General features: G+C 45.9%; 1 protein-coding gene across 1 annotated transcript in view; it reads left to right on the top strand.

Annotated features, from left to right (window-relative positions):
* CCDC62 (coiled-coil domain containing 62) overlaps positions 1 to 27,220 on the top strand; it is a 58,008-nt gene that overhangs the window by 14,951 nt on the left and 15,837 nt on the right. Inside the window, exons 6-10 of the mRNA XM_010368368.2 lie at positions 2,286 to 2,387; positions 8,816 to 8,904; positions 9,593 to 9,708; positions 12,634 to 13,359; positions 18,885 to 19,029. Of these exons, the coding sequence (XP_010366670.2) occupies positions 2,286 to 2,387; positions 8,816 to 8,904; positions 9,593 to 9,708; positions 12,634 to 13,359; positions 18,885 to 19,029 (1,178 nt within the window). The remainder of the gene's footprint in view (positions 1 to 2,285; positions 2,388 to 8,815; positions 8,905 to 9,592; positions 9,709 to 12,633; positions 13,360 to 18,884; positions 19,030 to 27,220) is intronic.

Here is a 27,220-nt window from a genome sequence, read left to right as displayed (position 1 = left end):
AACTTTTTTTTTTTCGAGATGGAGTCTCGCTCTGTTGCCTAGGCTGGAGTGCAATGGCGTGATCTCAGCTCGCTGCAACCTCCGCCTCCCAGGTTCAAGCAATTCTCCTGCCTCAGCCTCCTGAGTAGCTGGGATTACAGGCACCCACCACCATGCCTGGCTAATTTTTGTATTTTTAGTAGAGACGGGGTTTCATCATGTTGGTCAGGCTGGTCTCAAACTCCTGACCTCATGATCCACCCACCTTGGCCTCCCAAAGTGCTGGGATGATAGGCATGAGCCACTGCATCCAGCTTAAAACTTTTTTATTTAAGAAAAGAAAAATAATGGCTGGGCATGATGGCTCACATGTAATCCTAGCACTTTGGGAGGGCAAAGCAGGCAGATCACCCGAGGCCAGGAGTTCAAGACCAGCCTGGATAACATGGCAGAGCCCTGTCTCTACAAAAAATTAGCCAGGCATTGTGGTGTGATCCTGTAGTCCCAGCTGCCTGGGAGGCAAAGTGGAAGGATTTCTTGAGCCCAGGAGGTGGAGGTTGCAGTGAGCCAAGATCGTGCCACTGCACTTCAGCCTAGGCAACAGAGCAAGATCCTGTCTCAAAAAAAAAAAAAAAAAAAGAAATAATTTTTATAGAGCTCAGTCTCCAGCCCTCCCTCCACTTCCTGGAGGTCCACAAGTGGGACTGCAGGTTCCAGCCCTCTCCTCACTTGGTGTTTCTGGTGACTGGCTGCATCCTGAGGCCACGTAGGGGCTCTACCCTGAGTCACCTCGTTGGCATGTGCTCTGGTATAATCAACTGGGGCTCTTTACGAATGACAAAAGATGCTTCTGTCACTTAGGAAATTCGACAGGTTTTAGGAGCTCTGTTCCAGGAGCAGAGGACAAAAACCAAATCTGTTTCTTCTCATACCACAGACATATTCAAGGAACAGAAGGAAAGGAGGGAAGGACAGTGGGGAGATGGGCGGGTCAGGTCACGCTGGGCTCCGCAGTTTGCGGAAATGAGTTTGGATTTCATCCTCAGGGCAGTAGCAAGGCTTTTCACTGAGAAATGATACAAGCAGATTTTTTTTTTTTTTTTTTTTTTTTTTGAGACGGAGTCTCGCTCTGTCGCCCAGGCTGGAGTGCAGTGGCCAAATCTCAGCTCACTGCAAGCTCCGCCTCCCGGGTTTACACCATTCTCCTGCCTCAGCCTCCTGAGTAGCTGGGACTACTGGCGCCCGCCACCTCGCCCGGCTACTTTTTTTTGTATTTTTTAGTAGAGATGGGGTTTCACCGTGTTAGCCAGGATGGTCTTGATCTTCTGACCTCGTGATCTGCCCGTCTAGGCCTCGCAAAGTGCTGGGATTACAGGCTTGAGCCACCGCGCCCGGCCGCAGATTTTTATTTATTTATTTTTTATGTATTTATTTTTCAGATGGAATTTCACTCTTGTTGCCCAGGCTGGAGTACAGTGACGTGATCTCGGCTCACTGCAACCTCCGCCTCCCTCTCAAGCGATTCTCCTGCCTCAGCCTCCTGAGTAGCTGGGATTACGGGCACCTGCCACCATGCCCAACTAATTTTTGTATTTTTAGTAGAGATGGGGTTTTACCAGGTTGGCCAGGCTGGTCTCAAACTCCTGACCTCAGGTGATCCACTCGCCCCAGCCTCCCAAAGTGTTGGGATTATAGGTGTCAGCCACTGCACTTGGCCTTTATTTTTATTTTACTTTACTTTTTTTTTTTTTTTTTGAGTTGGAATCTCACTCTGTTGTCCAGGTTGAGTGCAGTGGCATGATCTCAGCTCACTGCAATCTCCACCACCTGGATTCAAGTAATTTTCCTGCCTCAGGCTCCCGAGTAGCTAGGATTGCAGGTGTGCACCACCACACCCAGCTGATTTTTGTATTTTTAGTAGAGATGGGGTTTCACCATGTTGGCCAGGCTGGTCTGGAACTCCTGCCTTCAGGTGATCCGCCTGCCTAGGCCTCCCAAAGTGCTGGGATTATAGGCATGAGCCACTGCGCCAGGCAGATTTTGATTTTTAAAAGATAGCTCTGTGTACACTGGGCTGTCACAGGAGAGGCAAGGCTGGCACAGGGAGGTCAGTCAGATGAGAGCAAGTGAAGCCTCCAACCAGGGTCCTTGCCAGGGGTGGAGATGTTGGCTGTGAAACAGATTTTGTCTATAGCTCCGACAGGACTGGAAGGGGCCTCTGAGGACATGAGTGTTAGACATAGTGTGTCTTTGAGGACTGGAAACTAGTATTTATTTGAGGACTTTCTTTTTCTTCTGTTGTGAAGAGGACCTCAACGAAAAGACGACAGAAAATAATGAGCAACGAGAAGAGATCATTCGCCTCAAACAAGAGAAAAGTTGCCTGCATGATGAATTGCTTTTTACTGGTAAAACAGATGATTGAATGTATTTGTAACCTAGACTTGCTATGAAGACAGGCTAAAGGAATTATACCTCTCCCAAATTTTTTTTTTTTTTTTTTTTTTTTGGAGACAGGGTCTTGCTCTGTCACCCAGGCTGGAGTGCAGTGATCTTGACTGACTGCAGCTTCTGCCTCCCAGGCCCAAGCGATTCTCCTGCCTCAGCTTCCTTAGTAGCTGGGATTACCAGTGTGAGCCACCATGCCTGGCTAAATTTTGTATTTTTAGTAGACAGGGATTTGCCACATTGGTCAGGCTGGTCTTGAACTCCTGACCTCAGGTGATCCACCAGCCTTGGCCTCCCAAAGTGCTGAGATTACAGGCGTGAGCCTGGCTTTTTTTTTTTTTTTTTTCTGAGACAGAGTCTCACTCTGTCGCCCAGGCTGAAATACAGTGGCACAATCTCGGCTCACTGCCACCTCCACATCCCAGGTTCAAGCAATTCTCCTGCCTCAGCCTCCCGAGTAGCTGGAATTACAGGTGCGCATCACCATGCCCGGCTAATTTTTTTTTTTTTTTTTTTTTTTGAGACAGAGTCTCGCTCTGTCGCCCAGGCTGGAGTGCAGTGGCCGGCTCTCAGCTCACTGCAAGCTCCGCCTCCCGGGTTTATGCCATTCTCCTGCCTCAGCCTCCGAGTAGCTGGGACTACAGGCGCCCGCCACCTCGCCTGGCTAGTTTTTTGTATTTTTTAGTAGAGACGGGGTTTCACCGTATTAGCCAGGATGGTCTCGATCTCCTGACCTCGTGATCCGCCCGTCTCGGCCTCCCAAAGTTCTGGGATTACAGGCTTGAGCCACCGCGCCCGGCCCCGGCTAATTTTTATATTTTTAGTAGGGACAGGGTTTCACCATGTTGGGCAGGCTGGTCTCGAACTCTGGCCTCAGGTAATCCGCCCACCTCGGCCTCCCAAAGTGCTGGGATTACAGGCGGGAGCCATCGCGCCCGGCCTTTTTGTTTGTTTTTAACATCCTTTGCGGGATCAATGAGGACCAAGCAGTGAATGTTAATGCTGCCATCCCGTTCCCAGTCACTATTTCCTCTTCTGCAAAATGAGCTACTCTCCCTTCCAGCTTGAGCGTGTGACTCTGCTTCTCACTAAAAACATAACATAGATGCTCCTTGACTTACAGGGTTACATTCTGATAAACCCCTCGCAAGTGAAAAATGCATTTAATGAAGCCAACCCACCCACCAGCATAGCTCAGCCTAGCCTGCCGTAAACATGCACAGAACACTCGCATTAGCCTGCGGTTGGACAAAATCATCTCACACAAAGGCTGTTTTATAATAAAGTATTGAATATATTATGTAATTTACTGAACGTGAAAAACAGAATGGTTGTATGGGTGCTCAAAGTAGGGGTTTTTTATGAATGTGTACCCCTAGAAAAAGGGGGACTGAGGGTAGGTATCAGTAGACCAGAAAGTATTCATATGATTTTCTCTTTGGAACTTTACCTCTAAATCAATGACTTTCCTAACACAAACCACTGAAAAGAAAGCCCAAAAGATTCATCTTGGCTGGTAGGGATGTAAACAAGCTCTCTATGTCAGTCATTCTCAGTTGGGAGTGGCGAAGGAGGCCTTCACCGGTGGAAACTCTGAGATACTGGGAGTAGGTAAGGAATAGGCAGGGAATAGAATGCAGTTTGTCTATAAATTAATGGGAAAAAGTTAAAGACAAGGTCTCAGTCTGTCTCCTGGGTGGGAGTGCAGTGATGTAATCACAGCTCACTGCAGCCCCAACTCCTGCACTCAAGGAATCCTTCCGCCTTGGCCTTCCAAGTAGTCTGGCTGAATTTTTAATTTTTTTTTTTTTTTTTTTGAGACGGAGTCTCGCTCTGTCGCCCAGGCTGGAGTGCAGTGGCCAGATCTCAGCTCACTGCAAGCTCCGCCTCCCGGGTTCACGCCATTGTCCTGCCTCAGCCTCCCGAGTAGCTGGGACTACAGGCGCCCGCCACCTCGCCCGGTTAGTTTTTTGTGTTTCTTTAGTAGACACGGGGTTTCACCGCGTTAGTCAGGACGGTCTCGATCTCCTGACCTCGTGATCCGCCCGTCTTGGCCTCCCAAAGTGCTGGAATTACAGGCGTGAGCCACCGCGCCTGGCTGAATTTTTAATTTTTTTGCAGAGAAGGGTCTCACTATGTTGCCCAGGCTGGCCTCTAGCTCCTGGGATCAAGTGATCCTCTTGCCTCGGCCTCCCAAAGTGCTGGGATTACAGGTGTGAGCCACCATGCCTGGCGTAAGGAGTTTTAAGTAAAATGGAATTCTTAATATTAATCTCTTGTGATTAAAGATGGGGAGAAGTGTGGTATTCTGCCACTAGAGGTCACTATTTTCACCATTTCTAGGATTGCTGCATCTGCAAGTAATGATAACCCGTTATGCTACTAAAGATATCACATATTTGTAGCTTTACAGTTGCATTCAAACAGTCCTTGGACCACCATTTGTATGCCAGGTGCCCTGCAGTATGCTCAGATGCTCACAGGCCCACAGAATTTAGTACTATACAAATGCTATGCATAAAATGCTATGGGAGGTTAAAGGAAGGAACAAAGCTTAAAGGATACGTTAGTCTCTTTTCTTTTTGATTAATCACTTTTTACCCATGCACTCTACTATGTACCACTAAATAAAATACATGGAATTTGTTAGCTAATATTATAATAACTTGATTTTGTGAAATATTTTTATCATATCCTAAGCAGATTTCGTTACCCAGGCTGGAGTGCAGTGGTACAATCACAGCTCACTGCAACCTCAAGCTCTGAGGCTCAAGTGATCCTCCCACCTCCGCCTCCCAAGTAAGCAGGACCATGGGCACATGCCATCACACATGCCTAATTTTTAAATTTTTTGTACGGATGAGGTTCCACTAAGTTGCCCAGTCTGGTCTGGAACTGCTGGGCTCAAGCGATCCTCCTACCTCTGCTTCCCAAAGTGTTGGGATTACAGGCATGAGCCACCATGCCTGGCATCCTAAATTGATTCTTTAAACATCTTCTCAACTAAAGACAATCTCACACCATTGTCTGAAAACAATTTTTGTATATTTTGTTCTTCTTTTTCAAAATATAGACAATTGGTGGATTTGCGTGTTTTAATTATAAAAGTGAACAAAGCCTACAAAAGAACTTATTTATTTATTTTGTAGACACAGGGTCTTGCTCTGTTGGCCAGGCTGGAGTGCAGTGGTGCAATCATAGCTCACTGCAGCCTCGACTGTCTGGATTCAAGTGATCCTGCCACCTCAGCCTCCTGAGTAGCTGGGACTACAGGCATGTGTCATCACACCTAGCTTATTTTATTTTATTTTATTTTTTTATTTTTAGTAGAGGCAGGGTCTCACTATGTTGCCCAGGCTGCTAGTCTTGAACTCCTTGCCTCAGATAATCCTCCTGCCTTGGCCTCCCAAAGTACTAAGATTATAGGCATGAGCCATCTTGCTTGGCCTAAGCCCAAAAAAGAATTTTTAAAGGTATAACATGATAATATACTGTCAAGTGCTATGGCTAAATGTTACCATGTTTTTTTGTTTTTGTTTTTGTTTTTTTGGAGATGGAGTCTTGCTCTGTCACCTAGGCTGGAGTGTAGTGGCACAATCTTGTCTTACTTCAACTTCCGCCTCCTGGGTTCAAACAATTCTTATGCCTCAGCCTCCAGAGTAGCTGGGACTGCAGGCACATGCCACCACACCTGGCTAACTTTTTGTACTTTAGTAGAGACGCAGTTTAATTGTGTTGCCCAGTCTGGTCTCGAACTCCTGAGCTCAGATGATCCACCCACCTCGGCCTCCCAGAGGGTTAGGATTACAGGTGTGAACTACCGCACCCACTCAGATGTTACCACGTTTTATTTGAAGTTGGAATATGTCTTAAAGTTTTACTTTTAAGTTTAAAACTTTTTTTTTCTCTTGCTGACAATGCAGTTTGTTTATTTGTTTGTTTGTTTTGAGACGGAGTCTAGCTCTCTATCGCCCAGGCTGGAGTGCAGTGGCGCATTCTCGGCTCACTGCAAGCTCAGCCTCCTGGGTTCACGCCATTCTTCTGCCTCAGCTTCCCGAGTAGCTGGGACTACAGGCACCCGCCACCATGCCCAGCTAATTTTTTGTATTTTTTAATAGAGACAGGGTTTCACTGTGTTAGCCAGGATGGTCTCGATCTCCTGACCTCGCGATCTGCCCACCTTGGCCTCCCAAAGTGCTGGAATTACAGGCGTGTTCTTTACATAGGCTGAGAGAACAAAACATGTCTTGTTTGTACATAACTAGGAGTAAGGAGTTTGCAAAGGGAACAATGATACTAGTTTACGTTTCTGTGGGTCCTGACAGTCCTGTAGGTGAGCTCTTGTAGACTGAGTGTCTGCCTCAGGTCTTCCAGGCAGTAAAACGCAGAGTCTTGATCAGAATTCAGCAGGTTTCAGGCATCTAAGGCCCTTCCCATTGTTGTTGTTTTTTTTTTTTTTTTTTTGACGGAGTCTCACTCTGTCGCCCAGGCTGGAGTGCAGTGGCGCCATCTCGAGTCACTGCAAGCTCCGCCTCCCGGGTTCACGCCATTCTCCTGCCTCAGCCTCCCGTGTAGCTGGGACTACGGGCACCCGCCACCGCGCCCGGCTAATTTTTATATTTTTAGTAGAGACAGGGTTTCACCGTGTTAGCCAAGGTGGTCTCGATCTCCTGACCTCGTGATCTGCCCGTCTCAGCCTCCCAAAGTGCTGGGATTACAGGCGTGGGCCCCGTTGTTTTATCTTAGGCTGCTTGTTCAGGCAGATAGCAGCAGAGAGTTCCTTACCTCATTGTTTTCTGTGGCCAACTTGTGAAAATAGACCCAATCCACTTTGATCTCTCAGCTAAACCCAGCAGTGGAGAAAACTATCTGAACTAGGGAAACATTTATATTTACAGTGGCATTGCCTCTTATGCAAAAGTAGATTATTCTAAAATCAGAGATTAAGGCAGTATTCAAATATATATATATTTTTTTTTTCTTTGACCGCCTGCCCTCCCCCACCACCCCCCAACAACCCCACCAGCCAACATTCAGATATATTTAAAATTACTCTGAGGGCCAGATAAAGTAGTTGGCTTTTGTTTAGGGACCATGCTGTATCCAAAACAAGTATCTTTTTTTTTTTTTTTTTTTTTTTGAGAAGGAGTCTCGCTCTGTCACCCAGGCTGGAGTGCAGTGGCCAGATCTCAGCTCACTGCAAACTCCGCCTCCCGGGTTTACGCCATTCTCCTGCCTCAGCCTCCCGAGTAGCTGGGACTACAGGCGCCCGCCACCTCGCCCGGCTAGTTTTTTGTATTTTTTTAGTAGAGACGGGGTTTCACTGTGTTAGCCAGGATGGTCTCGATCTCCTGACCTCGTGATCCGCCCGCCTCGGCCTCCCAAAGTGCTGGGATTACAGGCTTAAGCCACCGTGCCCGGCCTTTTTTTTTTTTTAAGAGACAGTGTCTTGCTGTGTTGGCTCAGGCTGGTCTTAAACTCCTGGGGTCAAGCAGTCTTCCCACCTCAGCCTCCGAAGTAGCTGCGATTATAACAAAACAGGTTTATTTAAACATTAGGAGTACACCCTGCTTGGATGCTGTTAACATGAGAGGCGTGTGGAATTGAGACCCGCTGAGTCAGATGCACTACGGATATCCCTTCCACTGTTAAAATGTCTCGGTTTCGGCCAGGCACAGTGGCTCATGCCTGTAATCCCAGCATTTTGGGAGGCCGAGGTGGGCAGATCACATGAGGCCAGGAGTTGGAGACCAATCTGGCTAACGTGGTGAAACCCAGGAGTTCAAGACCAGCCTGGGCAACATAGCGAGACCCCATCTCTGTTTTTAAAAATATTTTATCTTTTAAAATTTAAAAATAATTAAAGTAATATGTATTAAGTATAGAGATCTGGAAATCACCCTCATTCTATCACCCACGAAAGGAAAGATAAATAATCCCTGAATCTACAAATCACTTCTTTTTTTTCTTTTTTTTTTTGAGACAAAGTGCTCACTCCATCATCCAAGTTGGAGTGCAGTGGCGCAGTCTCTGCTCACTGCAACCTCCACCTCCCAGGTTCAAATGATTTTCCTGCCTCAGCCTCCCAAGTGACCGGGACCACAGGCATACACCACCACACCTGGCTGAATTTGTATTTTTAGTAGAGATGGAGTTTTGCCATGTTGGCCAGGCTAGTCTCGAACTCCTGACCTCAAGTGATCCACCCACCTCGGCCTCCCAAAGTGCTGCAGTTACAGGTGCGAGCCACTGCGTTCAGCCCATTCTGCTGTTTTTAAGTTCAGGAACAACAACAAAAATGTTAGCTGAGCATTGAATTGTTGGAAATGGAGAGGTTTGTGTTGATACAGCTGATGAAAAATGTTTAACAATACTTGTTCTTAAATAGTAGAGAGAGAAAAGAGGAAAGATGAATTGCTTAATATTGCGAAGTCAAAGCAAGAACGCACAAATTCAGAACTGCACAATCTGAGACAGGTATGTCCCCAATCATCCTTCTCTATCACATAAGAAATGTTTGTAAACAAATAGCAAATTAGAAAAAAGTATGCCTGTCGATTTTGTTTAATTGGTGGTTTGGAACCCTAACTACATTAGTTGTATATCATGTTTATTTATTTTTATTTATTTATTTTTTTGAGACGGGGTCTCACACTGTCACCTGGTCTGGGGTGCAATGGCCTGATCTTGGCTCACTGCAACCTCCACCCCCCAGGTACAAGCGATCCTCATGCCTCAGCCTCCCAAGTAGCTGGGATTACATGTGCCCACCACCACGCCCAGCTAATTTTTTGTATTTTTAGTAGAGACAAGGTTTTACTATATTGAGCAGGCTGGTCTTGAACTCCTGACCTCATGATCCACCCACCTCAGCCTCCCAAAGTGCTGGGATTACAGGTGTGAGCCACTGAGCCCAGCCTGTATATCATGTTTAGTACAGCAGATAGGGTCTTGCTTGTGGTGATCAAAGGCAGGGAGCCCAGCTATCCTAGCAAATCTTAGTGCTAACAAAGGAAAATTAAAAGCAGACATATTTAGCATATTTCCCTAGTAACTATCTGATCTGTTTTAGGGTTTGTGAACTGTTTCAGGGAAAGTGCCAAATTGTTGGTTCAGTTTAGTTTTGTTATTACATTTTATATTGATTTGTCAATATCCATGACAGATTTATGTAAAACAACAGAGTGATCTGCAGTTTCTTAATTTCAATGTGGAAAATTCTCAAGAATTAATACAGATGTATGACTCAAAGACGGAGGACTCAAAGGCCCTGGACTCCAGGTAATCTCAGCAAGATGCAATTAATATGATCTTGTATTATATTCCATCAGTCAGTATTGACTGTGCACTTACTCTTGGCCAGTACTGACTACTATTCCCCATATGGTAGGAAATAAATGTGGCCGGGTACGGTGCCTCACACCTGTAATCCCAGCACTTTGGGAGGCCAAGGCAGGTTGGTCACCTGAGGTCAGGAGTTCGAGACCAGCCTGGCCAACATGGTGAAATCCCATCTCTACTAAAAATACAAACATTAGCCAGGCATAGTGGCTTATGCCTGTAGTCCCAGCTACTCGGGAGGCTGAGGCACGAGAATCGCTTGAACCTGGGAGGTGGAGGTTGCAGTGAGCCGAGATCACGCCACTGCACTCCAGCCTGGTGACAGAGCGAGACTCCATTTCTAAATAAATAAATAAATAAATAAATATATAAAAATTAGTTGGGCGTGGTCGCGGGCACGTGTAATCCCAGCTACTTGGGAGGCTGAGGCAGGAGAATCACTTGAACCCCAGAGGTGGAGGTTGCAGTGAGCCGAGATTGCGCCATCGTACTCCAGCCTGGGTGACAAGAGCCAAACTCCGTCTCAAAAAATAAATAAATAGGCCTGGCGCAGTGGCTCATGCCTGTAATCCCAGCACTTTGGGAGGCCAAGGTGGGTGGATCACGAGGTCGGGAGATCAAGACCATCTTGGCTAACATGGTGAAACCCCGTCTGTACTAAAAATTCAAAAAAATTAGCCGGGCGTGGTGGCACGCACCTGTAGTCCCAGCTACGGCAGGCTGAGGCAGGAGAATTGCTGGAACCTGGGAGGCGGAGGTTGCAGCGAGCTGAGATCGCGCCACTGCACTCCAGCCTGGGAGACAGAGTGAGACTCCGTCTGAAAATTAAATAAATAAATAAATAAATAAATAAATAAATAAAATGTGTGTGAGCTAATAATGACTGTCATAATCCTCAGTTGTAGGAAGACCTGATCTAAGAATTTTAGGCATGATCCTGATTTAGCCACTGGATAGAAGTAAATATGTTTAACCTGATTTGCCCTTCTGTTGTGCAGAAGGCTTTGAGCTAGAGTAGACACTACAGAGATGAATCATTCATTCATCCATCCATCCATCCATCCATCCATCCATCCATCCGTCCAGCATTCAGTGTTTAGACACTAGGCTAGGACTTGGGCACATGTAGGTATATAGGACGTGGCACTCGCCCAAAAGAAGTAATGCCAAGGACTGCATTGATTGCTGAGTAAGAGCCCCACTCCACCGAGGGTGATCTGTGCCCTTAACTGGATTTTCCTGCTTGCATCATTAATAGGAAACATCTTCCCTTCCCTACAACAAGCAGTGTGGGAATTAAATTGGTTTCTGTAAAATTAAAATATAAACATATAAAGTGTGGTTTAATTTAACAGGCATATAAGTGTACCACAGCTCAACGTAGTCTACTTTTCTAAGCCGAAATGTTACAAGGAGTCTTTGAAAGGGAGAGGGATTAAGGAAGCTCCCCATGACTGTTTGGAACCATGGAGGCTGGACTGGGTTGCAGCAGCCACTTTCCCTGGGAGTTGAGAGCAGCAGGGCTTAGTAGTTGCAGCACTGCCGCGATCGCCCTAGGTGTGTGGCGTGTGCCGTGTGCCGTGTGGCTGGGGCCGCCCTGCTTTCCGCTGTTCTTGCTGCACTTTCCTTTGGGGCTCTCTGCGGGGGGGTTGTGGCTTGTGGCTCTGAGTCCTAGCTGCTGCCACTGCCACCAGACTAACTCAGAGTTCTCTTGCAGGCAGAAGCCTCTAACATACTGGCTCTTTCTCCTTTTTCCTTTTTTTGAGATGGGGTCTTGCTCTGTTGCCCAGGCTGGCATGCAGTGGTGCAACCTTAGCTCACTGGAACTTCCACCTTCTGGGTTCAAGCGATCCTCTCACCACAGCCTTCCAAGTGAGTAGCTGGGCCCACAGGGGTGCGCCACCATGCCCGGCTACCTTTTCTTTTTCGTATTTTTTGTAGATATGGGGTTTCGTTGTGTTGCCAAGGCTGTCTTTCTCCTTTTTGACCTTCATTGCCTCTGGGAGGTACTAGATGAGTTGAGGTTATTCCTTAAAAGCTTAAAATGGGCTGGGCGCCATGGCTCACACCTATAATCGCAGTGCCTTCGGAAGCTAAGGCAGAAGGATTGCTTGAGGCCAGGAGTTCAAGAGCAGCCTAGGCAACATAGCAAGACTCTGTCTCTACCAAAAAAAAAATTTTTTTTTTTTGAGATGGAATTTCTCTCTTGTCACCCAGGCTGGTGTGCAATAGCACTATCTTGGCTCACCACAACCTCCGCCTCCCAGGTTCAAGCAATTCTCTTGCCTCAGCCTCCCAAGTAGCTGGGAATACAGGCATGTTCCACTACGCCTGGCTAATTTTTGTATATTTAGTAGAGACAGGGTTTCTCCATGTGGGTCAGGCTGGTCTTGAACTCCTGACCTCAGGTGATCCACCCACCTCAACTTCCCAAAGTGCTGGGATTACAGGCATGAGCCACTACGCCCAGCCTCAAAAAAAATTTTTTTTAAGCATAAAATAGTTTATGGCATTATGGAAAGAGAGAGTTGTATTTCCTAGGTATCAGAATGATACAGATTAGGATACCTGAATACAAGTGACATGAAAAATTTTAAAGGAAGATTTATTAAAAGGTTTTGTCACATTTCTGTAGGATTCTTTTTGCTCGTGTAGACAGCGCAGTAAGAGGTGAGGATGTAAAAGGGAATGTGGGCTTGGTGGTCAGAAAGGCTTCCTGGAGAAGGTTGGGCTAGAATTGGGCTCTGAGGTTCAGACAAATGAGTCTCATTGGGACTTAGCTCTGCTGAGTTTTGGGTGAAATGTTTAGAATGATAGTATCAAGTATATCTTATAACCTCCTTTTTTCTTATAATGCCACCATAGCAGAGACATGTGTTTATCAGACCTTGAAAATAACCACCCAAAAGTCGATATTAAGAAGGAAAAAAATCAGAAGTCACTGTTTAAGGACCAGAAATTTGAAGCCATGTTGGTTCAGCAAAATAGGTCAGACAAGAGCTCTTGTGATGAATGCAAAGAGAAGAAACGACCGATCAATACTGCGTTTGGGGAGAAAAGTGTAATTACGCTGTCATCCATATTTACCAAAGACTTAGTAGAGAAACACAAGTCTTGGTCTCTGGGAGGAAAAACCCAGATTGAACCTGAAAACAAAATTACATTGTGCAAGATCCATGCAAAATCACTAGAATGTCATGGCACTGGGGTTCAGAACGAAGAAAAACAACCCTCAGAAGCGCCCACTTTATCTGATGAGAAGCAGTGGCACGATGTCAGTGTTTACCTGGGCCTGACCAACTGCCCAAGTTCAAAACAGCCAGAAAAGCTGGATGTAGAGTGTCAAGATCAGATGGAAAGGTCCGAAATCTCATGCTGCCAGAAAAATGAAGCCTGTCTGGGCGAAAGTGGCATGTGTGACTCCAAGTGCTGCCACCCGAGTAACTTCATAATTGAAGCCCCAGGCCACATGTCTGATGTGGAGTGGATGAGTATTTTCAAGCCTTCCAAAATGCAGAGAATTGTCCGCCTCAAATCTGGGTGCACGTGTTCAGAAAGCTTCCGTGGGACACAACGTGACTTCCCGGCAAGGTGAGTAACATTCACGTCCGTAAACACCCGTGGAGCACACGTGCCAATATTTAGAAATACAACGGGTAACAGAAGCCACGCCATACCTACTGTTAATCCAGAAGCCGTGTTTGCTAACAGAGATCTTCCTTAGGACCAGTGGTTCCCTCTTTTTGTCACAGCATGGACTGTTGAGTCTTTAATTATAGAAGCTCTATTAGATTCCAGGGACGCGTTTATACCGAGGACGGCTTCTGAGGCAAAGGTTTTATTTAAAAACAAAAGCAGTTGTTATGACTTGGGCAAGTGTGTTTTATTACAAGGCAAACGGGTGGATCGCGGCACAGAGTGGAATTCCGCCCTAGAGCATTCCTCACCCCAGAAGCCGTTCTGAATTGACACGCTGACCATTTCTGGTCCAGATGGCATTACCTAGACACCATATAAAAATTTCTCTTGATGCATTGTGGTGGCTCATGCCTGTAATTCTAGCACGTTGGGAGGCCAAGGCAGGAGGGTCACATGAAGCCAGGAGTTTGAGACCAGCGTGGGCAATATAGCGAGACCCTATCTCTACCCTTTTTTTTTTGGAGATGGAGTCTAGCTTTGTCGCCCAGGCTGGAGTGCAGTGGCGCAATCTTGGCTCACTGAGACCTCTGCCTCCTGGGTTCAAGCCATTCTCCTGCCCCAGCCTCCAGGTAACTGGGATTAAAGGCACACACCACCATGCCCAGCAAATTTTTGTATTTTTAGTAAAGATGGGGTCTCACCATATTGGCCAGGCTGGTCTCGAACTCCTGACTTCAAGTGATCCACCCACCTTGGCCTCCCAAATTGCTGTAATTACAGGCATGAGCCACCACACTTGGCCTCTACACATTTTTTAAGAATTGTTTTTAAGTTAGCTGGGCATGGTGGTGTACACCTGTAGTCCCAGGATTGGGAGGCTGAGGCAGGAGGATCACTTGAGTCCAGGAATTTGAAACTAGCCTGGGTGACATAGTGAGGCTCCGTCTCTACAAAAAAAAAATTTTTGAATTTGCTTGGCATGGATGGCAAACACCTGTGGGAGGATCACTTGAACTCAGGAGTTTGACACGGCAGTGAGCTGATGTGCCACTGCACTCCAGCTTGGGCAACAAAGTGAGACTATTTAAAAAAAAAAAAAAAAATGTGTCATGGCTCTTTTTTAAAAAATTGAGATAAGGTGATACCATCTTGCCCAGGCTGGTCTCGAACTCCTGGGCTTAAGCAATCTTTTCACCTGTGGGGATGACAGGTGTGAGCCACCACACCTGGCATCTCTCAGCTCTTATCCAGGGTCACTTAGTGTATTTACATATCCAGCCGTGCCTGCCTTGCGTTCATTCAGTTCGTATCTGTTTGAAACTTTACATCGCCCAAACTTTCTCAATTTTTCAAAATCATTCAGGAAGGAGGATACTTGTATTGAACAAGCTGGTAAGTTATTGACTTTTTTAAGAGAAGAAAATGGATTAGTTATTAGCATACGCTGCCTTATTCAGGCTTGTCTTATTGTTAGAATAGCTAAATCTTGTGTGTGAGTGGCATCATAATAATGTCTACTATTTTTTTTTGAGACGGAGTCTCGCTCTGCCACCCAGGCTGGAGTGCAGTGGCGCAATCTTGGCTCGCTGCAAGCTCTGCCTCCCAGGTTCACGCCATTCTCCTGCCTCAGCCTCCCGTGTAGCTGGGACTACAGGCGCCCGCCACCACGCCTGGCTAATTTTTTTGTATTTTTAGTAGAGACGGGGTTTCACCGTGTTAGCCAGATTGGTCTCGATCTTCTGACCTCGTGATCCGCCTGCCTCGGCCTCCCAAAGTGCTGGGATTACAGGCATGAGCCACTGCGCCCGGCCAAGAGGCGTATTTTAATCAGTACATCGGCTTTTATAGGATTTTATGATTAAAATTTATTTCTAGTGCTTAATTATTTGGAGTGTCCTTTGGCTCTTTAATTTTATTTTGTTTATTTATTTATTTTTTTTTTTTTTTGAGACGGAGTCTCGCTCTGTCACCCAGGCTGGAGTGCAGTGGCCGGCTCTCAGCTCACTGCAAGCTCCGCCTCCCGGGTTCACGCCATTCTCCTGTCTCAGCCTCCCGAGTAGCTGGGACTACAGGCGCCCGCCTCGTCGCCCAGCTAGTTTTTTGTATTTTTTAGTAGAGACGGGGTTTCACCGTATTAGCCAGGATGGTCTCGATCTCCTGACCTCGTGATCCGCCCGTCTCGGCCTCCCAAAGTGCTGGGATTACAGGCTTGAGCCACCGCGCCCGGCCTTATTTTGTGTATTTATTTCCTTTGGCCCTTTTAGAAACTTGAATTGTTTAAAGGTCATACAGATAGTCATTCTGCCAGTTGCGAATTATTTTAAAAAGTCGGTCGTCACGCTAAATGTCATCTATTCATATTTGGTCTTTAAAGATCTTTGGATAATTGCAAGTATCATGGCACAACTGCCTATTTTTCACTACTGAACAAGGACACCCATATATATATATACACATATACATATATATATACACATACACATATACATATATATATATATATATATATATATTTTTTTTTTTTTTTTTTTTTTTTTTTTTTTTTGAGACTGAGTCTCACTCTGTGGCCCAGGCTGGAGTGCAGTGGCCGGATCTCAGCTCACTGCAAGCTCCGCCTCCCGGGTTTACGCCATTCTCCTGCCTCAGCCTCCCGAGTAGCTGGGACTACAGGCGCCTGCCACCTCACCCGGCTAGTTTTTTGTATTTTTTTAGTAGAGACGGGGTTTCACCATGTTAGCCAGGATGGGCTCAATCTCCTGACCTCGTGATCCGCCCGCCTCGGCCTCCCAAAGTGCTGGGATTACAGGCTTGAGCCACTGTGCCTGGCCAGGACACCCATATATTAAGTGACAAGCTTATGTCAGATAGTTTTAAGAGCATAGAGGATTAAATTTAATGTATGAAATAAGTGCAAATTTACATTCAGAGTTTCTTTCAAGGCCCTTTTGACCTCACCGACTTAAAATGATTAAAGTGATTGGCCTGTTCTGCCAGCAGAGACAGATGCCAAGATATCACATGACAAATATGTGATTAAGTAGAAAGATAATTATGTTTTTCTGTTTTTCCATAGATTATAAGAACTTGCGTACCTACTTGATTATCTAACTAAAATGTTCACATTTGTGCCAGCATTCCATTTGACAAACAGGTTTACCCATGCAGGGAGAAACCGGGGGCAGCCTGTTCTCACTTCGTTGTAGATTACAGGGGAGGAAGCAGTTCTAGTGCCTCTGGTCTGTTCCAGAACAGGTTTTGCTGTCAAAATCAGGCGGATGACCTGAGGTCAGGAGTTCAACACCAGTCTGGCCAACATAGTGAAACCCTATCTCTACTAAAAATGCAAAAATGAGCCGGACGTGGTGGCACACGCCTGTAGTCCCAGCTACTCAGGAGGCTGAGGCACAAGAATCGCTTGAACCCAGGAGACGGAGGTTGCAATGACTCAAGATTATGCCACTGCACTCCAGCCTGGGCAATAGAATGGGACTCAGTCTCAAAAAAAAAAAAGTCATTGGCCAGGTGAGGTGGCTCATGCCTGCAATCCCAACACTTTGGGAGGCCAAAGCAAGGAGGATCTCTTGAGTTCAGAAGTTCAAGGCCATAGTGGGCAACATAGTGAAACCCCATCTCTAATGATAACAAAAATAAATAAATAAATAAACAAACAAAGCCATTAACAAAAATCAATCTCAAAAACTGAAAACCTAAAATTTTCAAAAGTATAACCTTATTCCATGTTTTTTTTTTTTTTTTTTTTTACTTTTTAGAGATAGGGTCTCGCTGTCACCCAGGCTGGAGTGCAGTGTTATAGTGATAGCTCACTGCAGCCTCTAACTCCTGGGCTCAAGTGATCCCACCTCAGCCTCCCAGGTAGCTGGGACTACAGGCAGGAATCACTGCACTTGGCTTTTTTTTTTTTTTTTTTTTTTTTTTTGAGATGAAGTTTTGCTTTTGTCCCCTAGGCTGGAGTGCAATGGCACAATCTTGGCTCACTGCAACCTCTGCCTCCTGGGTTCAAGCGATTCTCCTGCCTCAGCCTCTCGAGTTGCTGAGATTACAGGCATGCGCCACCATGACTGGCTGATTTTTGTACTTTTTAGTAGAGACGCAGTTTTACCATGTTGGCCAGGCTGGTCTCAAACTCCTGACTTCAGGTGATCCGCCCTCCTCAGCCTCCCAAAGTATGGGGATTACAGGTATGAGTCACCACACCCAGCCGGCTTTTTTTTTTTTTAAAAGAATTAGTCTATTTGGCTAGGCGCGGTGGCTCACGCCTGTAATCCCAGCACTTTGGGAGGCCAAGGCGGGTGGATCACGAGGTCAGGAGATCGAGACCATCCTGGCTAACACAGTGAAACCCCATCTCTACTAAAAATACCAAAAAAATTAGCCGGGCATAGTGGCGGGCACCCGTAGTCCCAGCGACACGGGAAGCTGAGGCTGGAGAATGGCATGAACCCGGGAGGCGGAGCTTGCAGTGAGCCGAGATCGCGCCACTGCACTCCAACCTGGGTGACAGAGCCAGACTCTGTCTCAAAAAAAAAAAAAAAAGAATTAGTCTATTTTAATTTTTTCCTCCCTTTTAGATGATCCTATCTCTAGAACGTTCAGTTCATTGTATTTTTAGGGGGACATTCTTTATTCTATAGTTACCTTTATCTAATAATTTTGTTTTAATTCTTTTTTTTTTTTTTTTTTTTTTGAGACAGAGTCTCGCTTCATTGCAGTGGTGCGATCTCAGCTGTCTGCAACCTCCGCCTCCTGGGTTCAAGCAATTCTCATGCCTCAGCCTCCTGAGTAACTGGGATTACAGGCATGTGCCACCACACCCAGCTAATTTTTTATTTTTGAGGCAGAGTCTTGCTCTGTCGCCTAGGCTGGAGTGCAGTGGCATGATCTTGTCTCACTGCACGCTCTGCCTCCCGGGTTCACGCCATTCTCCTTCCAAGTAGCTTCAGCCTTCTGAATAGCTGGGACTAAGGTGCCTGCCACCACGCCCGCCTAATTGTTTGTATTTTTAGTTGAGACGGCTTTCACCGTGTTAGGATGGTCTCCATCTCCTGACCTCGTGATCCGCCCACCTCGGCCTCCCAAAGTGCTGGGATTACAGGTATGAGCCACCGCGCCCAGCCACACCCAGCTAATGTTTATATTTTTAGTAGAGATGGGGTTTCACCATGTTGGCCAGGATGGTCCTGATCTCCTGACCTGTGATCCACCCGGCTCAGCCTCCCAAAGTGCTGGGATTATAGGCGTGAGCTACCGTGCCCGGCCTTGTTTTCATTCTTATTTGCAAAAGGTGTGCATTAACTTATAATATTCTATTCCAATCTATAATATTCTACTCAAACTTGCGCTGCTTCAATAACAAAACCACTTGTTTGTCCTTTTAAGATACTTTTAAAAGTATAAGAGTGATCTGTGTATGATATTGTTTTAAGATATCTGTTTTTGTTGCGTTTTCTTATTCATAGTGAGCTAATTGCCATCCAAGATTCCCACTCTTTGGGTTCTTCAAAATCTGCCTTGAGAGAGGATGAGACAGAGTCCTCTTCTGATAAAAAGAACTCACCTAAGAGTTTGTTAATCTGCAAAGATGCACCAGCATTCAATGAAAAGGTTTGTATTTTGCTTAGAAATTCGCAGCTTACTCAAGTCAGACCTCTCACCAAAGGCTTTTAATGCTCCTCTAGCAACCACTGTTAGCTTGCTTATTTTGGCTATTCCTCCGTTTTTTTTTTTTTTTTTTTGTTTGTTTGTTTGTTTGTTTGTTTGTTTGTTTTGAGACGGAGTCTCGCTCTGTTTCCGGGGCTGGAGTGCAGTGGCCGGATATCAGCTCACTGCAAGCTCCGCCTCCCGGGTTTACGCCATTCTCCTGTCTCAGCCTCCCGAGTAGCTGGGACTACAGGCGCCCGCCACCTCGCCCGGCTAGTTTTTTTGTATTTTTTAGTAGAGACGGGGTTTCACCGTGTTAGCCAGGATGGTCTCGATCTCCTGACCTCGTGATCCGCCCGTCTCAGCCTCCCAAAGTGCTGGGATTACAGGCTTGAGCCACCGCGCCCGGCTGTTTTGTTTTTTTAATTCTAGGATTTTAAGATGCTTTTAAGGCAATCTTGTTATTTATTTTATTATTTTGTTCTGTTTCTTTTAGACGGGGTACTCAGTCACCCAGGCTGTAGTGCAGTGGTACAATCATGGCTCACTGTAGTCTCAGCCTCCTGGGCTCAAGCGATCCTCCTGCCTCAGCCTCCTGAGTAGCTGCAACTACAGGCACCACTCCCAGCTAATTTTCTTATTTTTTGTAGAGACAGGGTCTCAATTTGTTGCCCAGTCTGGTCTTGAACACTTGGGCTCCCAAAGTGCTGGGATACATGTGAACCGCCATGTCGGGACTACTTTTTTTTCTTCCAAGAAAGATTGTTTGTTTGTTTGTTTGTTTGTTTACTTATTGGCAACTTGATACATGTGGGTTGTAAAAATATATATATATATATCACCCAGCTGCCTGGTCTCAGCTGCCCCTTCCGCCAAATACACAACCCCTGGCAGTGTCTAGAGAAACCCCAGGTGACACGTTGGTGGGCTTGCTTACAGATTTCTCTATCTGCAGGGACATGCATACAGACTAATGTGTGGTAAATGGGATTTCATTATATAAGAAAATGTCTGGCCAGGTACCATCCCTCATGCCTGTAATCCCAACAGTCTGGGGGACCAAGGTGGGAGGATCACTTAAGCCCAGGATCAGCATGGGCAACATAGCAAGACCCTGCCTCTATTTTTTATTTCAATAAAATTTTAAAAACATAAAAAAGGAAAACATCACCAGGTGCAGTGGCTCACGCCTGTAATCCCAGCACTTTGGGAGGCCGAGGTGGGCAGATCACCTGAGGTCAGGAGTTTGAGACCAGCCTGACCAACATGGTGAAACTCCATCTCTACTAAAATACAAAAATTAGCGGGACATCATGGAGGGCACCTGTAATCTCAGTTACTTGGGAGGCTGAGGTGGGAGAATGGCTTGAAACCAGGAGGTGGAGGTTGCAGTGAGCCGAGGTTGTGCCATTGCATTCCAGCCTGGCAACAGAGCGAAATTCTGTCTCAAAACAAAAACAAAAAAAAGGAAAACATTTAACATCTATGATTTACCAGGATACCAGGGTGGCAAATTGAAATCTTCATCCCACTAATGGGATTACAGGCATGAGGCACTGTACCTGGCCATTGTCTTATATAATGAAATCCCATTTACCACACATTAGTCTGTATGTGACAGACTAATAGTGACACATTCATTACACCCAAACCCCTTTGGAATTCTTCCTCTGCCCTGTGCATCCCTCCCTATTCCCAGACAACCACTGGTCTCTTTTCTGTAACACAGATTAGTTTGCATTTTCTAGAATTTTATAAAAACGTGTTCAAACTTTTGTGTCCCTCTTGTTTCTTTCACTCAGTGTAATTATCTTGAGATTAACCTATGTGACTGTGTGTATAAATAATTCCTTTTTGTTGCTGAGAGGTATCCTATTGTGTGGATATATTAGGTTGGTGTAAAAGTAAATATGGTCTTTGTCATTAAAAGTAATGGCAGGCCATTAAAAGTAATCCCAACACTTTGGGAGACTGAGGCAGGCGGATCACTTGAGGTCAGGCGTTCCAGACCAGCCTGGCCAGCACAGTGAAACCCCCCGTCTACTAAAAACACAAAAATTAGCCTGGTGTGGTGACATGTGCCTGTAATCCCAGCTACTTGGGAGGCTGAGGCAGGAGAATTACTTAAACTCGGGAGGCAAGGGTTGCAGTGAGTCAAGATCATGCTACTGGACTCCAGCCTGGGTGACAGAGCGAGACTCAATCTCAAAAAAAAAAAAAAAAAAAAGGAAAAAGAAAAAAAAGGTAATGGTAAAAACCGCAATTACTTTTCTTTTCTTTTTTTTTTTTTTTTTTTTGAGGCGGAGTCTCGTTCTGTCACCCAGGCTGGAGTGCAGTGATGCGATCTCAGCTCACTGCAAGCTCCGCCTCCCGGGTTCACACCATTCTCCTGCCTCAGCCTCCCAAGAAGCTGGGACTACAGGCGCCTGCAGCCACGCCCGGCTAATTTTTTTTTGTATTTTTAGTAGAGATGGGGTTTCACCGTGTTTGCCAGGATGGTCTCGATCTCCTGAACTCGTGATCCACCTTGGCCTCCCAAAGTGCTGGGATTACAGGCGTGAGCCACCAAGCCCGGCCCACAATTACTTTTGCACCAACCTATTACCACAGTGATTTAGCCATTCACTTGTGAATGGACGTTTGGGTTGTTTCTGGTGTGCTGGGTAATACAAATAAAGCTGCTTGCATATTCATGTATAAATAAGTCTTGGTATAGATACTTTTTTTTCATTTATCTAGGAATGGAATGCTAGCTAGGTCATACGGTAGGTGTATATTTAACCTTTTTTTTTTCTTTTTTTAGAGACAAGGTTCGCTCTGTCGCCCAAGCTGGAGTGCAGTGGCGCAATCATGGCTTCCTGCGGTCTCAAACTCCTGGACTCAAGTAATCCTCCCACCGCAGCCTCCCAAGTAGCTGGGACCGTAGGCATGAACCATTACGCCCAGCTCATTTTTCAATTTTTTGTGGAGACGGGGTCTTGTTATGTTGCCCAGGGTGGTCTCAAACGCCTGACCTCAAGCAATCCTCCTGCCTCAGCCTCCCAAAGTGCTGGGGTATATTTCACATTTTAAGAAACTGCCAGATGTTTTCCAAAGTACCAGTTACATTCCCACCATCAGTATATGACGGTCCCAGCTGCTCCAGATTCCAGTCAATACTTGCTATGATCCATTTTTAAATTCCAGACATTCTAATAGGTATGAAGTGGTATCTCAATGTGGTTTTAACTCACATTCCCCTAATGACTAACAATGTTGTGCATCTTTTCACACACTAAACCACCATATATTTATAGCTTTGTTTTCAACTGATAGAGAAGTTCTAACCAGTTATTCAATCCCAAAGAGACACTATTCTTTATGTCTGTGTAGAATATCCCTTCTTTCATTGCTTCTCGAGATTTACCTCCTCCCTGCACTATGCTAATAAAACACTTATCAGGCCGGGCGTGGTGGCTCATGCCTGTAATCCCAGCACCTTGGGAGGCTGAGGCGGGCAGATCACCTGAGGTCAGGAGTTGAAGACCAGCCTGGCCAACATGGTGAAACCCCGTCCCTACTAAAAATACAAAAATTAGCCAGGTGTTATAGCTCATGCCTGTGGTCCCAGCCACTCAAGAGGTTGACGTGGAAGAATTGCTTGAGCCCGGGAGGCAGAGGCTGCAGCAAACTGAGATTGTGCCATTGCACTTCAGCCTAGGCGACAGAGCCAGAGCCTGTCTTAAAAAATAATAATAGGCTGGGCATGGTGGCTCATGCCTGTAATCCCAGCACTTTGGGAGGCCGAGGTGGGTGAATCACCTGAGGTCAGAAGTTCAAGACCAGCCTGGTCAACACGGTGAAACCCCATCTTTACTAAATATACAAAAATTAGCCGGGCATGGTGGCAGGTGCCTGTAAACTCAGCTACTCAGGAGACTGAGGCAGGAGAATCGCTTGAACCCAGGAGGCAGAGGTTGCAGTGAGCCGAGATCGCACCATTGCGCTTCAGCCTAGGCAACAAGAGCAAAACATCATTCCAGTAATAATCATCATCATAACAAATTTGGTGAGTTAATGTTTATTTCTCCTGTTCATCATTTGGAATCACATGGTAAACACATTTTAAATTCTCTTTTTAAAAAGGAGAGAAAAAAAGATTTTTTTTCTTTTTGAGGCAGAGTCTCACTCTTGTCACCAAGACTGGAGTGCAGTGGCGTGATCTTGGCTCACTGCAAACTCCGCCTCCCAGATTCAAGCAATTCTCCACCTCAGACTCCCAAATAGCTGGGATTACAGGTGTGTGCCATCACACCCAGCTAATTTTTCTGTATTTTTAGTAGAGACAGAGTTTCACCATGTTGGCCAGGCTGGTTTTGAACTCCTGACCTCACATGATCCACCCGCCTCAGCCTCCCAAGGTGCTGGGATTACAGGCATGAGCCACCACGCCCGGCCTGATAAGTGTTTTATTAGCATAGTGCAGAGAGGAGGTAAATCTCGAGAAGCAATGAAAGAAGGGATATTCTACACAGACATAAAGAATAGTGTCTCTTTGGGATTGAATAACTGGTTAGAACTTCTCTATCAGTTGAAAACAAAGCTATAAATATATGGTGGTTTAGTGTGTGAAAAGATGCACAACATTGTTAGTCATTAGGGGAATGTGAGTTAAAACCACATTGAGATACCACTTCATACCTATTAGAATGTCTGGAATTTAAAAATGGATCATAGCAAGTATTGACTGGAATCTGGAGCAGCTGGGACCGTCATATACTGATGGTGGGAATGTAACTGGTACTTTGGAAAACATCTGGCAGTTTCTTAAAATGTGAAATATACCCCAGCACTTTGGGAGGCTGAGGCAGGAGGATTGCTTGAGGTCAGGCGTTTGAGACCACCCTGGGCAACATAACAAGACCCCGTCTCCACAAAAAATTGAAAAATGAGCTGGGCGTAATGGTTCATGCCTACGGTCCCAGCTACTTGGGAGGCTGCGGTGGGAGGATTACTTGAGTCCAGGAGTTTGAGACCGCAGGAAGCCATGATTGCGCCACTGCACTCCAGCTTGGGCGACAGAGCGAGACCTTGTTTCTAAAAAAAGAAAAAAAAAAGGTTAAATATACACCTACCGTATGACCTAGCTAGCATTCCATTCCTAGATAAATAGAAAAAAAAATGTGTCTATACAGCCGGGTGCAGTGGCTTACCCCTGTAATCCCAACACTTTGGGAAGCCAAGGTGGGTGGATCATGATGTCAGCAGTTCGAGACCAGCCTGACCAACATGGTGAAACCCTATCTCTACTAAAAATACAAAAAAAGGCCGGGCACGGTGGCTCAAGCCTGTAATCCCAGCACTTTGGGAGGCCAAGATGGGCGGATCACGAGGTCAGGAGATCGAGACTATCCTGGCTAACACAGGTGAAACCCCGTCTCTACTAAAAATACAAAAAATTAGCCGGGTGAGGTGGCGGGCGCCTGTGGTCCCAGCTACTCGGGAGGCTGAGGCAGGAGAACGGTGTGAACCCGGGAGGCGGAGGTTGCAGTGAGCTGAGATCCGGCCACTGCACTCCAGCCTGGGCGACAGAGCAAGACTCCGTCTCAAAAAAAAAAAAAAATTAGCTGGGCATGGTGGTGGGTGCCTATAATCCCAGTGACTTGGGAGGCTGAGGCAGGAGAATTGCCTGAAACCGGAAGGCAGAGGTTGTAGTGAACTGAGACTGCGCCACTGCACTCTAGCCTGGTCAATAAGAGCAAAACTCCATCTCAAAAAATAAATAAATAAAATAAAATGTGTCTATACAAAGACTTACTACACATGAATATGCAAGCAGCTTTATTTGTATTCCCCAGCACACCAGAAACAACCCAAATGTCCATTCTCAAGTGGATGGCTAAATCACTGTGGTAATAGGTTAGTGCAAAGGTAATTGCGGTTTTTGCCATTACTTTTTTTTTTTTTTTTTTTTTTTGAGATTGAACCTTGCTCTGTCGCCCAGGCTGGAGTCCAGTAGCATGATCTTGGCTCTCTACAACCCCCACCTCCCAGGTTTAAGCAATTCTCCTGCCTCAGCCTCCCGAGTAGCTGGGATTACAGGCACACGCCACCATACCTGGCTAATTTTTGTATTTTTAGTAGACAGGGGATTTCACCATGCTGGCCAGGCTGGTCTGGAACGCCTGACCTCAAGTGATCCGCCTGCCTCAGTCTCCCAAAGTGTTGGGATTACTTTTAATGGCCTGCCATTACTTTTAATGACAAAGACCATATTTACTTTTACACCAACCTAATATATCCACACAATAGGATACCTCTCAGCAACAAAAAGGAATTATTTATACACACAGTCACATAGGTTAATCTCAAGATAATTACACTGAGTGAAAGAAACAAGAGGGACACAAAAGTTTGAACACGTTTTTATAAAATTCTAGAAAATGCAAACTAATCTGTGTTACAGAAAAGAGACCAGTGGTTGTCTGGGAATAGGGAGGGATGCACAGGGCAGAGGAATTCCAAAGGGGTTTGGGTGTAATGAATGTGTCACTATTCTTTGTGGTCATGGTTTCAGGGATGTATACATGTGTCAAAACTCATCAGAGTGTACGTTTTAGTTGTATAGTTAGTTGTATGTCAGTTATACCTCAGTAAAGCGGTTCAATTTTTTTTTTTTTTTTTTTTTTTTTTTTTGAGACAGAGTCTCGCTCTGTCACCCAGGCTGGAGTGCAGTGGTGCAGTCTCGGCTCATTGCAAGCTCCGCCTCCTGGGTTCACGCCATTCTCCTGCCTCAGCCTCCCCTACTGGCTGGGACTACAGACGCCCGCCACCATGCCCAGCTAATTTTTTTTGTATTTTTAGTAGAGATGGGATTTCACCGTGTTAGCCACAATGGTCTCCATCTCCTGACCTCATGATCTGCCCGCCTCGGCCTTCCAAAGTGCTGGGATAACAGGCGTGAGCCACCATGCCCAGCCAAAGCTGTTGAATTTTTAAAGCTATAACTATAAGGGAAAATATTAGCTATTACCTTTTTTAGCTCTTGGAGACTCTTTTCCCAATGTTTGCATCAGTTTTTCTGAGGCAGTACTTAACACTGCATGCCTACATTCCATGTGTACACACAGATAAATTCAGCAGAGGTTCGTTAACATCTACATGTCAGGTGGTGGCTCAAGCCTATACTCCCAGCACTTTTGGAGGTCAAGGCAGGGGGATCACCTAAGGTCGGGAGATTGAGACCATCCTGGCCAGCATGGTGAAACCCCGTCTCTACTAAAACACAAAAAATTAGCTGGGCATGGTGGCACGTGCCTGTATCCCAGCTACTCGGGAGGCTGAAGCAGGGGAATTGCTTGAACCTGGGAGGAGTCTGCAGCGAGCCGAGATCACACCACTGCACTCCGGCCTGGCGACAGAGCAAGGCTCCATCTCAAGAAATTAAAAAAAAAAAAATCAGGGCCAGGTGCGGTGGCTCATGCCTATAATCCCAGTACTTTGGGAGGCCGAGACGGGCAGATCATGCGGTCAGGAGATCGAGACAATGCTGGCCAACATGGTGAAACCCCATCTCTACTAAAAATACGAAAATCAGCTTGGCGTGTGGCGCGCACCTGTAGTCCCAGCTACTTGGGAGGCTGAAAGGCAAGAGAATCGCTTGAACCCGGGCGGTGGAGGTTGCAGTGAGCCGAGATCGCACCACTGCAGTCCAACCTGGCGACAGAGTGAGACTCCACCTCAAAAGAAAAAAAAAAAAAAAAATCAGTGTAGGCCCCTTCAAGAGCAGTTGGTAGTGACTCATTTTCATGCTAAACTTCAGATCCCAAAGTTGAAATTTAACAGGAATAAATGAAGGCACATACCCACATATTTTTCAAGGCTTATAAGCCTTTAATATTGTCTTATTTTGCAAGTATTTTGACATGCTAAATACAGCCTTGACAAGTTGGTTGAGGAGAGTTAACTAATGTCTAGGATTCTTTTATCACATGGGTGTTACTTCATTAGCTGTAGCAAGTTCTGTTTAAGTCAAATTATTTAACTGAGTAGGTTCTAAGAAATAAAAGGGGTTGGGTGCAGTGGCTCACGCCTGTAATACTAGCACTTTGGGAGTTCAAGGCAGGTGGATCACCGGAGGTCAGAAGTTCAAGACCAGCCTGGCCAACATGGTGAA

The sequence above is a fragment of the Rhinopithecus roxellana genome, chromosome 10 (assembly GCF_007565055.1).
Source record: "Rhinopithecus roxellana isolate Shanxi Qingling chromosome 10, ASM756505v1, whole genome shotgun sequence".
Taxonomy (NCBI): Eukaryota; Metazoa; Chordata; class Mammalia; order Primates; family Cercopithecidae; genus Rhinopithecus; species Rhinopithecus roxellana.
The sequence above is the reverse complement of the archived record's forward strand: the minus strand, read 5'-3'. Positions and strand labels throughout refer to the sequence as shown.